The sequence below is a fragment of the Camarhynchus parvulus genome, chromosome 6 (genome assembly GCF_901933205.1).
Source record: "Camarhynchus parvulus chromosome 6, STF_HiC, whole genome shotgun sequence".
Classification (NCBI taxonomy): Eukaryota; Metazoa; Chordata; class Aves; order Passeriformes; family Thraupidae; genus Camarhynchus; species Camarhynchus parvulus.
The window spans coordinates 2766098-2782615 of record NC_044576.1 but is presented as its reverse complement, the minus strand read 5'-3'; the positions used below and the strand labels follow the sequence as shown (position 1 = coordinate 2782615).

Genomic DNA, 16518 nt, shown 5'->3' with positions numbered 1-16518 from the left:
GTGCCTAAAGGGACTCCAGGAGAGCTGGAGAGGGGCTGGAGTGACAGGACAAGGGAGAAGGGCACCAAACTGACAGAGGGCAGAGATAGATGGGGATATTGGGAAGGAATTCTGCATTGTGAGGGTGGTGAGGCCCTGAGGCTGCCCAAAGGAACTGTGGCTGCTCCTGGATCCCTGGAAGTGTCCCAGGCTAGGTTAGACAAGGCCTGGGATAGTGGAAGGCATCCTTCCCCGTGGCAGGGGGTGGAACTAGATGAGTTTTAAGTACCTTCCAACCCAAACCATTCTGGCATTCCATGATCCTGTCAGACCCTTTCCTTTCTCTCCATCATATCCTGCCCTGTGACACTGACAGGCCTTTCTCCCTATCTCTGACCTTACCCTGCCTGTTCAGCTGCAGCTGCTGTGCTCCTTGCCCTTGCTGAGCTCCTCCCATGCTGGTGACCCCCATGGTCACCCTTCAGCTGCAGCTGTGCCACAAGAGCCCCAGGGGCCCGGCTGGGATGGTGGGAAGTCACTGGCTGGGGTGGGACAGGGCTGATCCAGAGCCTTCCCTTCCTCCCAGGCCTGTCTTGGCAGGGGCAGGGCAGCAGCTCAGGGTGGCTGGGGATGGAACCCCATCATCCTTCCAAAATCAAACAGTGCTGCTGCTCTTCAGGCTTATTGCAAATGTGTGCTCACATCAGCTGTGCTGGGGCAGTGCCCTCCCTACCTGTGAGCCAAGAGCTCCATGGGCAGCACACAGCTCCATTCCACAGGAAAAGGATCCAGGCCCCTCAGCAGCCCCTGCTGTGCTTTCTGCAGGTTCCTGATGATGGGAATGAAGCACAAGCTCCACTGCTCTGCAGGGTGAAGCCCAGGGATGGCTGTGCTGTACAGACCTCAGAGGTTTAGGTCATGGAAGAGGCCAGCCTGACCTTCCAATCTGTGAGTTTATTGTCCTGCTGGAGTCTCTGGTCCTTTCTTCCCCTCCCTAGAACCATTCCAGGGTAAGTGGTTGTTTGACCTTCTGGCTTCACAAAATAGATTTGCCACCCCTCAGCAGCTGACCCTGCTTTCAGCCCAGCTTTATCTGCCCTCCCCTCTTGCAGCCCTTTAGTGCTGTGTGTTCCCAGTGGAGACACAAAGTTTAGTGTTGAACAGGAATTTGGGGTAGGAGCAGCTCCTGCACCTGCCCAGTGGGATGGTGAGGGGAAACGGAGGAGCTTGGTTTCCACAAATGGTGATAAAACTCTGTGTGATCAGATTTATAGCAGCCACATAGGAGGACAGTTGGATGTGGAGGATTTCTCACTGCTGATGGCAGTGGCTTTTATTTTAAGCCTGTTCACTTTTTTTTTTTAACATTAAAAATTTTATTACAAAAAAAACGTAACAGTAAGGCAGTTGTCAGTCACTGTGAGCCCAGAAAGTTTTCAATCATGTTTAATACAAAACTAGATTCACACAGGAGCCACACTGGGGATCCAAAAGCCCTCTGAGAAATGATGGGATAAGGCAGAAGCAGCAGCACCAGTGCAATCCCTTACACAGTCAGCATTGGAGGCATGGACACCACTGCAGTGGAGGGAGAGGAAATAGAGATTGTCTGCAGTTTAAAAATCTAAGCCAACCCTGTTGTCATAATCTGGAACAGTCCTGATGTGTCCCAGCAGACTGGAGATTTAATTTTGAGAGGTTTTTTTTTTTCTTTAACCAAGTAAAATTTTCTACTGTCGAAAGTAGAAAATTCTTTCCTGAAGAATTATCTGTGAGTGGTTCACTGCTTTAAAAAGTCGTGCAGCAGAACATTTGTACTCCCCAAGCAGTGCCTGAGACTGATGCTGTTTAACACTGGAGTACTCACTGGTATTGAGGTCAGGGAGGGAACTGCTGAGCAAAATTCTCCAGCTCTGGTTTTTTGCCGTGCTTTGGTGACTGTTGAACAGAGATGGGACAGCAAGAGCAAATCAGGTGCTTTCCACACCAGTTCCTGATGGCAATACAGGGATTTTGTTTTGTGCTCCTTTACTAGGTAGGACTGGCTTCCCTACAAGCATTTCTGGATGCCCCAAAGGCAGAATTCCCAACTGTTCCCACTGTTAATTGTCCCCTTTCACCTGCAGGGATCTGGTGGGAGGTACCTGCAGCCATGGTTACCGTTTGGAGCTTAACAAACAGAGATGGGAAAGAGAAAAGAGAGAACCATGGACAGGAAGAGAGACAGATAAAACAGTGAGAAAACTCAGGTAGGCACAAATCTTATGGGTTTGGGGTTTTTTAAATTATTACAATTTGGTGCTCAAAGATCAGCTCTGCTAATGCAGTTCTGGGGTGAATTTATTTAGATCAGCTCCTGCTCTTGGTGAATGAGCAGTGCAGATGTGAAGTGGGACTGTGCAGACTTTGTGTTCTCACTTTATGGATGGACCTTGTTTTCCAGCTGCCAAAAGCCAGGCAAAATTCAGGAAGGTGCAGGGCTAAGGAGGGGCAGATCTGTGGGTCCCACTGCTACCAGGCTCAGTAGAAATTTAACAATTATTTTCCAGCAAAGACCTTTTAAAGTGTCTTCTGAAAGTATGCAGTTCCTCCAGCTATAGTACCTTAAACTGCATTCCCAGTAATCCAGAGGTATTTCTAGCACATTTAACAATAGGTTTTGTACGTTTTGGCTCAACTGTCAAGATTTTATTGAGGCAGAAAATCCAATTAACCAAAATTGGAATTTTTCCCTTGGTAAAGACTTCAGGCTTGACCCCTAATTCAGTAAAATCATCATCATCCAGAAAATTGGACTGTTTAGGTAGAGGCAGGTGCAGCTTCCTTTGATTTTTGTCCTCATGCTAGTGAGATATTTGGATATTTTGCTAAAAATCCTCCTGTGGAAGGGAAAGGGTTGAGGAAAGTAAGCCTGCATCTAAAAAAGGTTCAGGACTATAAATAGGCTGAGGGTTTCTCCTGAAACCTGGAAAGCTGGGAGGAGGATGAGGGCAGGGAGCATTCTGTGAGGACTCTGTGTTACCTCAGCACCTGAAGTCTCAGAACCAATTTGAAATTCCAGTGTCCTAAGGCACGACAATTTTGATTAATGAAGGTGGGAACATCCCCATCCCCACTGCCCGAGGAGCAGAGGGAAGAGCTGGCTGCCAGGACAGAACAAAAGCAGCATTTGTTCTTGTGGACAAACATTGCAGAAGAGGAGGGGAGATGGGCTGTGGGTGTTCCCAGGCTGCTCTGACACTGGGGAAGCATCCTGACTCTGCCTGTGGAACTGCTGGCTCATGTGGTCAAGATTCAGAGCCAAATTTTCCACACAGGCTGAGAAGGAAGACAAATTTAAAAAGTGGGGCTTTTGTGGAAGTGGAAAACCAGGCTAGAACATGCTAATAACCTGTTTTCCAGCAAAGTAAGCCTGCAGTGGGTCAGGCACTCTAGGAAAGCAAAGAGTCAAGTGTCTGGGAATTGAGGAATGGGAAAGGGTTTCATTCAGCATTCCTTAGAAAGGAGCCCTCCCAGGCAATGATCCTGCCCTAAGCCTGGCACGTGTGAGGAGGACTCCAGACAACCCCTGGCTGCCCACACTGCTCAGAGGGATGATGGTGACAGGAACACCACACACAACACCACTGTAAGTTGTGGCCCTCATCTGTATTTATCTGTATTTTGTCCTTTTTTTTTTTTTTTTGTTTCAGTAACACTTGTCAGCCTCGGTATTTTCTGTCAATAAACCTTGGGGGGGATTTGGAGGGAACCAAAAGCACGTTTGTCCTGTCCACAGCTGAGCTGGGCGGGGTGAACCTGTAGTGGAGTGTTTGTTAGTCAGTTGTAAACTGGCAGGAGTGTGCAGTGCACACCCCGAGTGCTCGGGAGCTCAGGCTGCCTCATTCCAGCTCCGATAACGTGCACGGCCGGCGGAACTCCTGCCCCCGCTCGTGGAGCCACTTATTGGAGACTGCAAAGACACAAAGGTACTGCATCACTGCACAGCTCAGCTCCTCTTCTGCTGAGCTAAATGTGCTCTAGGCCAGCTTCTGGTTAAGCACAGGTTATTTTAATTTTCTAGAGGGTTTTAATCACAGAACAGTTTGGGTTGGAAGGGGCATTAAGACTCTCTCATTCCAACCCCACTGCCATGCACAGATCTGTGAAGTTAGTCTAATAAAAATAACCAACAAACCAAAAACCCTTCCAGTATGGCTGCAAAGCTACAAAAACTCTCAAAGTAGACATAGCTACAAAAACTCTTAAAGTAGACATAGTAATAATTTCCTTTATACACGTAATGAAATACGCTACTATACAGAATATATTTAACACATAGAGAGATGTGAGGTAGATAAAGTAAATTAAATATGTTTCTTTACAAAGAACATAAATTCTGAAGTCTAAAGGAAAAATAAAGCCAAGCCACCCCCCAGCAGAGCCCAGACTCAGGTCAGAGGCAGGTACTCACCCCATTTATTTCCCACTAGCACTGGGCAGGCCGGCGTGCCGCGTGCTGTAATCGCCTTCTCCACTCGGGAAGAGATTGTACCAGAACACAGCTGTACCCTGGGAATGGCAGGAACACTCAGCCCTGTGCTCTGCACCACACACAGTGTCAGAGATTGTACCAGAGCACAGCTGTACCCTGGGAATGGCAGGAACACCCAGCCCTGTGCTCTGCACCACACACAGAGTGTCAGATATTGTACCAGAGCACAGCTGTACCCTGGGAATGGCAGGAACACCCAGCCCTGTGCTCTGCACCACACACACTAAGGCAAAGGTAGGTGCATTTGTGTTTCAGAGCCTCCTTTTAAACTGCAGACTCTTTTCCATATTCTTATTCTTAGGAAAAAGTCTCCTTTGACTTATTGTATGTCTGTATACTTGGCTCTTAGTTTTTTTAAATCCTAAGCTAGTTTCATTCAACTCCTGACCAGTTTAAGAAAGCCAAGATTATTTACTAAAGCTGAGCAGCAGGCCAGTAAAGGCAAACCTTGCATGAAGGAAAAACCTGGCAGGACAATTTCCTACAGATGCCTCAAGACTAAATCAACTCACAGATTTGAGTATTTTCAAGATGTGTTTTGGAGTACTTAAGTGTTTTGCATTTGCATCCACACATGGAATATCCGGGCCCTTGGAGTCACCAGCAAAGCTCCAGTTGCTGCACTTAAGGAAAATCATAGCACTGTTCTGACAGCACAGAGATGCTTACAGTTATTTTAAAGGTTCATTTTCAAGCTCTTTCTGTGTGGGTGGTGGGGAGGAGTGGATTTATCTGCTGGATGAATCCTGCTCACCTTTCTCGGCCAAACGCTGGCTCCCACTTCAGGGAAGACCGTGGCTCCCCCTGCTGACACATCACTCATCTGAACAGGTGGGGAAGGACAGGTGAGTTCAGGCTGATAAAATCTCACTTTTCAGTGAAAGTGAAGTTTGATTTTGACATAAATCCCTTAAGAAGGCCAAACCCCCCCTGTTCCCAGTGCAGTCCCAGCCCTGTCCCTCCCACTCGAGTGTTAAGGCAGTGAACATGCTGTAAACACTGATGCAGATACAAAAATAAACAGGCAGGCAAATAATTTAAGCTAATGCTCAAATCTGGGGGGAAAATCCTCCTTAAGACACATGGAAGAACCACAAAGTCTGGGTAAGAAGACTCCCCCATATGTATTACCCCAAAGTTAGTGGCTGCTTCACTTGCAAGTCCCTTCAGTAAAAAAGAACGAAAGAAAAGCAGAATGAAATCATTCCATGGTATAGAATATGCAGTGACAGATGGCAGAAATGTATCACTTACATAAAACAACCAAGTAGCAATTCTGTTGCCTGTTCCCAATTCTTTGAAGGCATCTGGCTCATCTTTCTGTGAACAAAAGCAGGCAGATTCCATCAGCATTTCTTTTTGGTTGCTGAGAGCAGCCAATGACACACAGCTGCTGAGCCAGCAGCACAGAACAGACTCATGCAGAAGAACTAATCCAACCCCTCGATTTGGAAGGAGGAGAGGAATGCAATAGGAGTGAATCTATCAATTTAAATAAACCAGGCACTTTGAAATTCTGTAGGACAGGGATGGAGGGAGGGCATTAAGCCCAGATTTCTAATGAGTAACAACAACCATGCTGTCTGAGGCTGAGGCTATAAATCCTCCTCACAGCAAACTGAATTATTTAATTACACTCATCCCCCTTGTCCTTGGCAGCAGCCAGGGCAGCTCTCAGTCCCAGGGTCAGCTGGGACACCTCCCTGCCACACTCCACTCTGGATTCCAGCTGGGAAGCAGGGAGGAAGCCTCAGTGACAAACCAGGCAACTAAGAGGTGTCCAGCACTCCACTTACAAGAATGAACCCCAATTTGATGAGTTTTGATACCAACTTCTCTCACACCTCTGTTTCTAAACCCACCCCCTGTGACCACAGTTTGTGTGCACTGAAATTCCAGCAATTGTTACTCCTGGAAACAACCCCAGTGTTTCCAAACAAAACCTGTTAACCACTTGCAATGCCTTGGAGCAGGTGCTTACAGAGCAGAGATCCTGATTCAGAATTGGTGGCTGGGACTGGCAGGGTTAAGGTTAATCTGAAGGGGTTAAACCACACAGAATTATGCCCAGTAAATAACCAACTGAATTTCAGCAGTCTGCAATTTAAGCTGGAATAAAACAGGTGGGGAATTTAAATCCAATTTAAAAATTAAGGACAGTGAGATAAGACTTCTTCCAGTTGTCAGGAGTCTGCTGGCACTCAGCTTACAGGGAGCAACCTCCACAGGTTCAGCTGGTGGTTTAGAGGGCTTTCTCCACGGACATGGATTAGCAAATTGGAAGAGCTACAAAATTTAATAGACATGGAAGAACAGAGAGTGTGCCCCAGCCCAGAGGCCCAGGCTTCACCAGGTCTAGCTCTCCTCCAGCTCTTTACTTGCCCGTGCAAAGTCAAAGTGGGGCTCATATTGTCCTCCCACTCCATAATTTGCCACCTGAAAAAGAGAAACACAGCGCTTGTGAAGAAGAAAGAGTGAAGACAAAGCAGGACTTACCCTTCCAAAATCAAAATGAGGCTCATACTGGCCTCCTACGCCGTAGTTGGCTACCTACAGTGGGAGGAGAAGCACAGGATCTAGTAAATCCGTCTTTAGCCAGGCAAGAGTTTGGCTGTCAGCTACAGCCTTTGCAGAGATAAAGTTTAAAACCAAGCCCCAGGAAATGTCAAATGCTCTGTCAGCAGCAGGAGCACATCCAAGAGTGGCACTGCAGGATGCTCCAGGTAAGAATCTGGTGCTTCCCAGGGCAGAAAAGCATTTTCTTCTACAGAAAACTTTTCAGCCTGTCTCTAAAATGGTATGGTGCTTTTACATCATCACATTGAAACCACTTTTTGACCTGAATTTGGCTGTGTCAATAAAGAGGGTTCCCTGTCCTTCTTGCTAATTGGTTATAAAAAAACCCCATCAATTTTCCACCAGATCCTTGGCCATTTTATCACCAGGAACCTTGACAGAGTGGCAAGGAGCACAGCAGGTTTCAAAAGTACTTTGTGGGTGTCCTGCTTTCTAGGTACTCGTGCTCTGCTCACAGTCAGGGAGGCAGCTGCTCATTTAAAGGCCTCAAGCAAATAAACAAAAGCACTTCTAAATTGCACTTTACTCAAGTTACACATACAGCCAGTGTTTCCCACATCCCAGGGACACCAGACACTCTGGTGGCCTTCCCTGAGTTAAACTTTTAAGTGCCTCCAACAGCAGCAAAGTTTGACCCTGTGGCCATGAAACTCAGTTTATTTGACTAAATAAAAAGGAATTACACATCCAGAGTTTCAGTTATCAGTTATCACTGCTGTTATATATCAGTTATTCAGTTTCAGTTATCACTGCTTCCTTCCAGCCCCAAAAAGCCATTTCACACTGAACAGCTGCTCTGCAAAGACAGCGTTTCCTCCCCTCTGTAAATAAATGAGTTTTTTGTGGCCACCTCACCCAAGCAAGCACAAGAGGTGCTGAAATGGTGCCTAGCACCAAGCCCAAGCTGCACTTACCTGCAGCTCCTCTGCAGTGGAGACATCCAGCCCTGTGAGGTCCTGGATCCTGGTGTTGATGCGGGACACCACCGGGCTCTCGTAGCCCGAGAGCCACGCGCTGGGGAGGGACAGTTAGTGACAGCAGCAACACTTGCAGGCACTTGGAATGGCAAATTGCTTTTTAGGACTTCTCAAGGATTTGGTGGCATGACCAGAAGTATTTCCAGGGTGTTACAAAGCCCTGAATTTAATGAATGCATTTCCTAGAAAGACCAATTCCAGCAGGGGTTTAAGGGAGGTCTGTAACCAAGGGCCTGAATTCCCACATTGGGCTGAAGTGCTCCAAGCTGATTTTTAAACCAGGCACACACAGTTTTGCTCTTACCCTGCTCCCAACAGCTCATTCAGCCCCTGGGGTGATGCATTTTGAAGCAAGGTTTGGGACAGGAGCAGGTGAGTTACTGTTTCTGTCTGTGCAGCTGGAACTCAGCTCCCCCAAATGTCCCACCCCTCCAGGCCAGCTCTCTGGGAGCTGCCCTTCCTCATCACCTCCCCTTGCAGTGCTACTAAAAATCATTCTGAAAATAACCAAATAATGCATTAAATGGAACAACTGCTGTCAGAACAGCCTATTGTAACTCTGGTATTTAGCACATGCTTCAGGTACACAATGATTTTTAAGGAGGGGGAACCCAAACTAACCCCCCCACCCATTTTCTTTTTTAATGTGGAAGGTCAGCCTCAGTTCCAAAGGCATCTTTCAGAATGTTTGCCTCCTACTGTGTATTAGAGTTTTTCCACAGCTGCTCATCTGACTCATCCCATGCCAGCCACTGCACCTTCATTTTACCTGGCAGCCCCCTGCACTAATATGGGTGATAATATTGATGATTTGGGGCTTGTTTTCCTCCTTTTTTTTTTTGGCAGGAAAATGCAGATAGGTATTTCTACCTTTTTTCCTAGCAGCTGACTCAGCTTTTGGGCTCAGCAGTGCTTCCTGCTGGACACAAATCCCCGTGCCCAGAGCCCAGCTGGAAACTATCAGCAGCAGCATCCATGTATTTTTACTCAAATCAATCTTCACATCTATACTAAATTAAGTTTTAAGATTTGCATTTAAAAAACCCATAGATCCCCAAATACTTTGCCTGGGAGGAACAGTAACATGACACATGACACAAGGCACTGACACAGGTTACAGAATCTCTACGAGCGTTTTTTTGAACGACGAATGAACTATGAGATAACAGAAATCTGATTTCTCAGGACAGACATGCACAAACACATCCCCAGGCCCACTTGTTAGTACCAGGAGGTGTTACAACACAATCTGCTTTGATTTCAGGTGACAGAAGGATGCTAAGACGTGGATATGAAGCATTCACCAAACAAAAATCCCCAGAAGCAGCCATGCCACACAGCCATGGTGACCAGGTAATGCTCACAAGCAGCCCTAACCTCACATTTAAGGCACAAGAAGAGCCCCAACACACCCAGCAGCTTCACTGGAGGCCCTCTCTGCCTCTGTCCAGTCTGTTAATAAAGGAAAAAAACCAAAGAAACCCAAGGAAAGAAAAACCCAAGCATTCTTGCTCTGTTGGTTATCTAGATGGCAATGAATACTGCAGCCTTTCAGGAAGGGGAGTACTGTATGGATTTTAAAAATCAAAATAACTGCCTCCACATACAAAGAAAGCCTATGAAAGGTGGAGGAACAGGGAATTGAAACCATATTCCAAGTGCCAGCCTGTCTGCTGGGTGCTGAGCAAAACCACAGGGAGGCCTGGAGTGCTGCAGAGTTACTGGGGATTTAACCCTGGAGGTGCCATGCCAGCTGCAGCCATGGCTTTGCCTGGCCACAGAATATTCCAGCTGTCACACATTCCCTCCTCTGCTGCTGTCCCAGCTTGGTCCCTTGCTGATAAAAGTTTCTGCGTCATTCAAAACAATTTCTTCACACAAAGTTGGCTTTTTTTCCTGCCCTTGTCTATGAAAACAAGAGGAAGACTCCCCTGGCCAGTGGTGCAGGAGATGCAGCCTTAAACGTGCTCAGCAGGTTGTTTTCTTTTAATATTTACATACTTCCAGGTTCATTGCATTCTGTCCTATTTTTGACCAGCTGTCACCTCTGAGTCCATGGTGGGCCCCAACAAAAAAGGGACAATTCCTGGGAAGCCACAGGCAGGGCAGGTCAAGTTATCACTGATTTAGTTACAGAAGGATTTGGTATTTCCTTAATAACCACCACACAACCACCCAGTTCCCTGACCACACGAGTTTGGTGTTTTGCTGACCCATTTGGCTTTGTAAAAAGCCATTCCTGATCTGTTATAAAAAATTTAATGTTTCCATTAGCATGCTGAATTCACACTGGGGGGGCTTTTAACAACTTTGATATGCATCACAAACAGTCAGGAATAATCATACTGACTCATGGAATCAAGACATGGCTTGCTTGGGAGGGACCTTAAAGCTCATCCCATTGCACCCCTGCCATGGGCAGGGACACCTTCCACTATCCCAGGCTGCTCCAAGCCCTGTCCAGCCTGGCACTGGGCACTGCCAGGGATGGGGACAGCCACAAAATGTCCCAGGTTCCTCCCTCTTCTAATTCTGCATGAGGCACCTCAGAGATTTTGAATGGCAGATGCTTCTACACAGAAATAATTTAAAGACTAAGCAGGACATTATGGAAAAACCACAGAATTCTCTGGAGCTACTGAACACACAAGAGCAGCACACCCTCCCCCAGATCTCATCTCCTCAGCTGCACTGGTCAGTCTAGGAGAAGACATCACATCCCAACACTACTTCTGTAGGTCACTGGCCACAAAACACTGGGATTTGTGTTTAAAAGCCTTCTAAGGCACACTTGGTGTGCAGAAAAGTACCAGCAGAGACACAACAGGGAGTGAGTAAAAGCCCAGCCTGGTATTTCTGAAGTGGAAACTTTTAGCATGACATACTGCAAGCTCTGGCTGCCTGCTGGGAGGAGAGGGAAGGGGGGAAAGGGAGTTTTTATCTGTAAAAGCAGTGTGTGAGTGGGTGGGTTTATCCTGGTGCTGCACACACTGGCAAGGTGCCTCCCTCCACAGAGCTGCCACATCCCACCAAGGGAACAGTAGCTCTCTCAGAGGCAGGAATGCTGTAATTTAGGAAGGCATGTGCTGGGAAGGAATGTTTGGAGGGGGAAAGCAGTCATCTATTAAAAAAATGAAGTGAGCATTTTTTGGTTTTCAGGAGCAATGATTCATCTGGAATCTGAACCAGCTCAAGCAGCTCCAAGGGAAAGATGTTTCTGGCAGGGCAGGAGGGCAGCAGGAACAGCACAGGGCCTCTAAATCAGGCTGCTGGGGGTGGCTTCTGCCTCCCACTCCAGATTTAGGTGTCAAGTTCTCTTGGGAAGTCCATAGCCATCCTGCAAATCTGCACACAGAGGAAAGCAAAGGCAGGGGGAAGCAGGAGCTGCACACCAAGGCTATTCCTGCCCTCAAAAAATGACCTTCACCAACTTCTTGGATGTGTCTCTACAAATTTAATTCCAGTTTCCAGTGACATACTGAATTTAAAAATTTAGCTCAGTAAAATGTGATTGAATTTCTGAGAGTTCTTGGGTACATTGGAAGAAGTCCCACAGTGCCACATTTTTGAGCACCAAACCTCATTAAGAATTTAAGGGTCCCATTCCCCAGGCTCTATCCTGTTTTTTTTAATTGGCCTTTAATGTTGGGTGGTGCCTTGTACTATTTTTTCTGACTGTGGCATCTGCACTACCTCAGGGAATAACACTTCCTACTAATGAAAAGTCACAACTCAAAATAAAAAGTTCTTTCACTAAGCCTCATCTATTTAAGTAGAGACCAATTATGCAAACTAATTTCCATCAGTAATCTGGTCACCTTCTCCAATTCCCACCATTAGCACAAGTTTGACATGAGGGGATGTTCAAAAGGATGAAGGAGTTTTCTCAGGAAGTACTCCAGAGCTGTCTGGCACAGAGGACAAACCCCACATGTGAATAAATTAAACCTTCCAAATATGCAGTGACAAATAACCAAGATAGGTAAGACATGGACAGACTTGAACATTAAAAACAAGAAATAAAAATTAAATGCAACACATGTCCAACAGGAAGATGAATGTTCCTAAAGCCCCTCCATGGGGTCAGTTTTAAGGAGCAAACATGTAAGAGCTTCCCAGACAATTTCCAGAGGATTCCCACAACCTGCACGTGCCAATGAGCACACAGACCCACGTGCTGCAAGGGTATGAGGCATAAAAAAAACCATTTTCAACTTGCCACTAGAGTGGCCTTAAGGACCTTGGCTCCAGTGGTTTTCCAGTTCTCCTGAGGCTTATCATCATTCCTGAATCAATCACCTTCCTGTGAGCCCACATCTGGAAGCACTTTTACCTTTCTGAAGCAATTCACAGCTAAATTAAAGCCCTTCAGCTCCAGGCCATTCCAAATTCAGGGGTTTGTCAAAGCAGCTGGAAGAACACTGAGTTTCTATTTGAGCAGCAACTACCTTCCACCATTCCGCCATGGAAATCCCTCAAAATCATCCCCTAGCTTTACTGGGCAGTGCTCCCAGGAATCCCAGCAGCTCCCAGCTCTGAGCAAGTGTGGGCACTGAGGAGCAGAGGTGAGCAGGCAGGTGCCCCATTGCCCTGGGTGCCAGCAGAGCCCCACGCCCACGTTTAGTACGTTAGTGACAGCACACAAGCCATGCTCAGCCAGAGAGGGCACTTCCACCTTGGAATGCCACCACTGACAGCCAATCCCTACTTCAGCAGCCCCCGTGCTTTGTTAGGTGACAGCTCAGCTTGCTTGGGCCCCTCTCTTTGACAGAAAGGCTGAAGAATAAGGAGAGTTACACAGAATCCTTGTGCTGAAGCAGCACAGCCCCAGGACACACTTCCTCAGACAAGGAATCCCTTCCCCTTACCTCTTAGAGACTCTGTAATGTGCTGTGGTCAGTTTCCCAGTCTCAGGGTCATGAACAGTAGCACGGCTCAGCTACAAAAAGAGAAAGGACAAGGCTTACCCACCTTGCAGGCTGCTTTTGGCCAAGCCCCAGGTGTTTGAAAGGTTCCGATTGGTCCGGATGCGATGCTCGCATATTAGCAATGGTTGGAAGGGCAACACAAGCTGCAGCTGCCATGTCCAAATCACAACAAATTGGTTGGAATAATTTGGTTAGATTGTCCTTTCACTTTTTTCCTCCCTTTATTATTTTTCCTCCTTTTTTAAATTTTTTTTTTGGTTTAAAATCAAGACTTTCTACAAGTAATTTATGATGCTGAGTTTCCCAGACAATTCCTCCTCACCCAGAAGCTTTAACTCCTCCCAGAATTTTGGCTCAGTGCTGATGGCCTGTGCAGCCAATCTTTAATTACCATGGCTAAAACCAAGGGAGGGCAAGCAGGGGCAGGTGGTTTCTTTCAAATCCAGCCAATTTTAGAAAGCACTGGCTAAATTCAGCTCTTGTAGTACTTAATGGACAAGCTGAAAAGAACCAGGAGCCCGGTGGAAGTGAGCCTGTGTTCTGCCAGGTTTGTGTCAGGCAGGAGGTAAAGGAGCTCAGCTGGGAGTGCGGGATTATCCTGGACAAGAAGATGTGTGTCTGTGTGCACAGCAAGGACCTGAAGCATTTCTTACACCCATTAAGGCATTTTGAGATCTGCTTCATTTTCCAAAGAAAGGGAAGACAATTCTTGGTTGTGAGAAGGAGCAAGGGGAAAAGAATGTATAGATTAAAAACAAACCCCAGATTTTACTGAAGGTTTTGTGGCATCTTGTATTTTTCACACTGACTGCAGAGACTCGCTTGAAAAAACAGACTTGAGAAGGCGACCAAAAGGGAAAGAACAAATCAAAACACGCCCCCAGAACTTCCAGCTGAAGGAAAAGACTGAGAAACTCAGCAGCACCAGCCTGTTACAGATCTGCAGGGAATCACAAGGTGGACTGCAAGCTGTCTCTCCAGCCCAGCTGGTTTCCTGAGAATGAGCAGGACGTACACACTGATGGCAGGCCCAAACCTGTGGCAGAGCTCTCTTACCTTTTGCTAATTCTGTAATGTGCCGTCTCCAAGGCTCCCGTTATGGGGTTTGAAATGGTGGCTCGCCTCAGCTGTGAAGCGAACCATCAGAAGTTGCATTACAAGCACAATCTGCAGCCCAGCACTCCGACCATCCAGAAGCCTGGCCAGGGGACAACGCCACCACCCTGGCACCTGCCCTCCAGGGCCACAGGGAACCAGGGCAGGCTCCAGCTTTACCAAAAGAAAGGTTTCTTGTTTGGGTTAAGGTTTTTTTCCACAAGTCCTGTTTGCATGTTTGTAGTAAGAATGGTTGTCTGAATAAAGCAAACTACAGCAGCTTGGATTTCTTTGGTAGTGAAATGCTCTGGGAGCAGCACAGTGGTGTGGCATGGGGACAAGTGGTGCTTTGTTACACTGTCCTGTCCCTGCATGAGGGGTTTGACAGGTAAATTCAATCCAGGCAGCACGATAAGCCAAAGGTGAATAAACCATTCCTTTTCAGTCCTTCCTGTACCAAAAGCAGCACTGAGCTCCCACAAACTTCTGCTTCACCCATGGTCACATTTACACAAAGTGGGAACTCCTACCTCAAGGCTTTCCTTTCCCTCTGCTGTGCTCCATTTACTTCATGCCTTCCCATCTGTGTGAATATTCCAACTCAGAACCCCACATGTGCCCTTTAGCTTGGTTCATGTACTACCAGGCACTCTCCATCACTCATAACCGCAAAGGCTGGGATGCAGAGCCCAAATTTTGCAAAAGGCACAATGTCAGGCCAACTCCCAAAAAATCAGAAACATTTCTCCACTGTTAAAATAAACCAAACAAGCCAAGGCCTCTCCATACCTACAAGAAAGGATACTGGGAGCTCCCAGTATGCTGCCTCTCCTCTCCTCCCATGCAGACACATGAAAAAACAAGGCACAAACTACAATTCCAGTGAGACTGTGGAGCTGAATAATGAGGCTCCATCCTGCCAGCAGGGCAGAAGGCTGGGCACACATCAGCACTCTCCTCCCAGAGGATGGCAGCAGCCCGAGCAGCAGGAAGGAGGAGATGACCTTTAGGTCTCCAAGAACAAAATCCTTTTGCTGCTGAGCCGTGCAAGGCTTCAGCCACAGGGAATATGGGAACAGTAACTGCATACAGATGCTCCTGCCTAAAGGTCTCCAAGTCTTTGCCATGAGCTGAGTGTTTGACAGGAAAACAGTGACCTCAGCAAGTTCAGAGCTTACAGTCACACATTTACAGTTTTCTACTCTGTCAAGTAGTGATCTGGTCACATTCCACAGTGTGGAATGCATCACTCTGGAGCAAAGGAGCTCCAACACCTCCAGACCAGCAATGGGGGCTCTGATTTTCAGCCCTGCAGCAAAGCTGCCTGCCAGGGCTGCAGGAGGAGATGCCTCACAGGTATGTGGAGGGAAAAGCTTGCACTTCCTGCATACAGTTCAGAACATTACCTCAGAACAGAATCACTGAGGTTGGACAATACATCCAAGATAATCAACTCCAGCCTCTGATCCATGTCCACCTTGCCTTGTCCATCCATTCCTCGGGCACCTCCAGGGATGGTGACCCTGCCACCTCCCTGGGCAGCCCTTACCAAGGCCTGCCAAACTCTTCAGTGAAGAGATTCTTCCCAATGTCCAATCTCAGCTTTCAGGGAGCTTTAAGATCCCCTTCAGGCTCCCTGGTAGGTCAAGGACAGCCTCACTGCCCAGGTGCCCATGTACAACCACAGCTCTTGGCCAAGCCAACAGCTTCTCCTGCACTGAATGCCCTTATTCCCCTGGTCTCCATCTGCTCACCTCATTCTGGACAAAAAGCCATTTAGGCCAAAAGCACAGGAAAAAAGCAGGAAAATTATATTTCTATGAGTTTAAGTCTTATTGTAGAATTGATGGAAAAATAAATTAATCTAACTAACTACATCTTCAGTGTACATTTGTAGCTGCAGAGTTGCACCAAATGGATACAGGAGGCAACTCCATCAGTTTGCTGTTTGCCTGGGACACTCCTGTTCTCTCAGACAGTCGAGCTGCCCTGGATTATTCCTCACTGAGAAACAACAATCTTTGCATCCAGTGTCTCAGGCAGGGTTGATGAGCCACCATCATCAATAAGAAGCCAAAACCCACCACCTATGTCCTGCTCTCTTAAAGCTCTTTCATCTGCAGGCAGCTTCCAAGCCTGGAGACAGTGATGGCCTCAGCTTTTAGCTTTTATATTCTTCAGATTCTGTGCTGCTTTAGTGTGTAGTTCTGAGCTTCATATTAGGGGATGGTGAGCTCTGTGCACAGAGCAGGGAGACAAAACAATTCCTTCTCTAGCTGGGACCAAAGACAAATGATCCAAATCTCAGGCCCAAGAGCATAAACAATGTGGACTGAAGAGAGAAAAACAAGTAGGATGGGGCTCCATAACCTAAAGCTGTAATTAGACAATTAACTCCAATATGCAAATGGACCAGAATTTATAAAAG

The 16518-nt window shown here is 47.0% G+C and overlaps 1 protein-coding gene across 4 annotated transcripts in view; it reads right to left on the bottom strand.

Moving 5' to 3' along the window:
- Positions 1–1277: 1277 nt before the first annotated feature.
- Positions 1278–16518, bottom strand: part of P4HA1 (prolyl 4-hydroxylase subunit alpha 1) — a 29442-nt gene continuing 14201 nt past the window's right edge. The window contains exons 9-15 of one of the 4 annotated variants that reach the window (XM_030951480.1): positions 14052–14122; positions 8005–8104; positions 7010–7063; positions 5768–5833; positions 5268–5336; positions 4433–4530; positions 1278–3931 (exon numbers count right to left, since the gene is read on the bottom strand). In XM_030951480.1, the coding sequence (XP_030807340.1) occupies positions 4438–4530; positions 5268–5336; positions 5768–5833; positions 7010–7063; positions 8005–8104; positions 14052–14122 (453 nt within the window). In that variant the 3' untranslated portion in view covers positions 1278–3931; positions 4433–4437. Of the gene's footprint in view, positions 3932–4432; positions 4531–5267; positions 5337–5767; positions 5834–6895; positions 6950–7009; positions 7064–8004; positions 8105–12935; positions 13007–14051; positions 14123–16518 lie in introns of all 4 variants that reach the window. The other 3 variants (XM_030951482.1, XM_030951481.1, XM_030951483.1) reach the window with 3 other exon arrangements.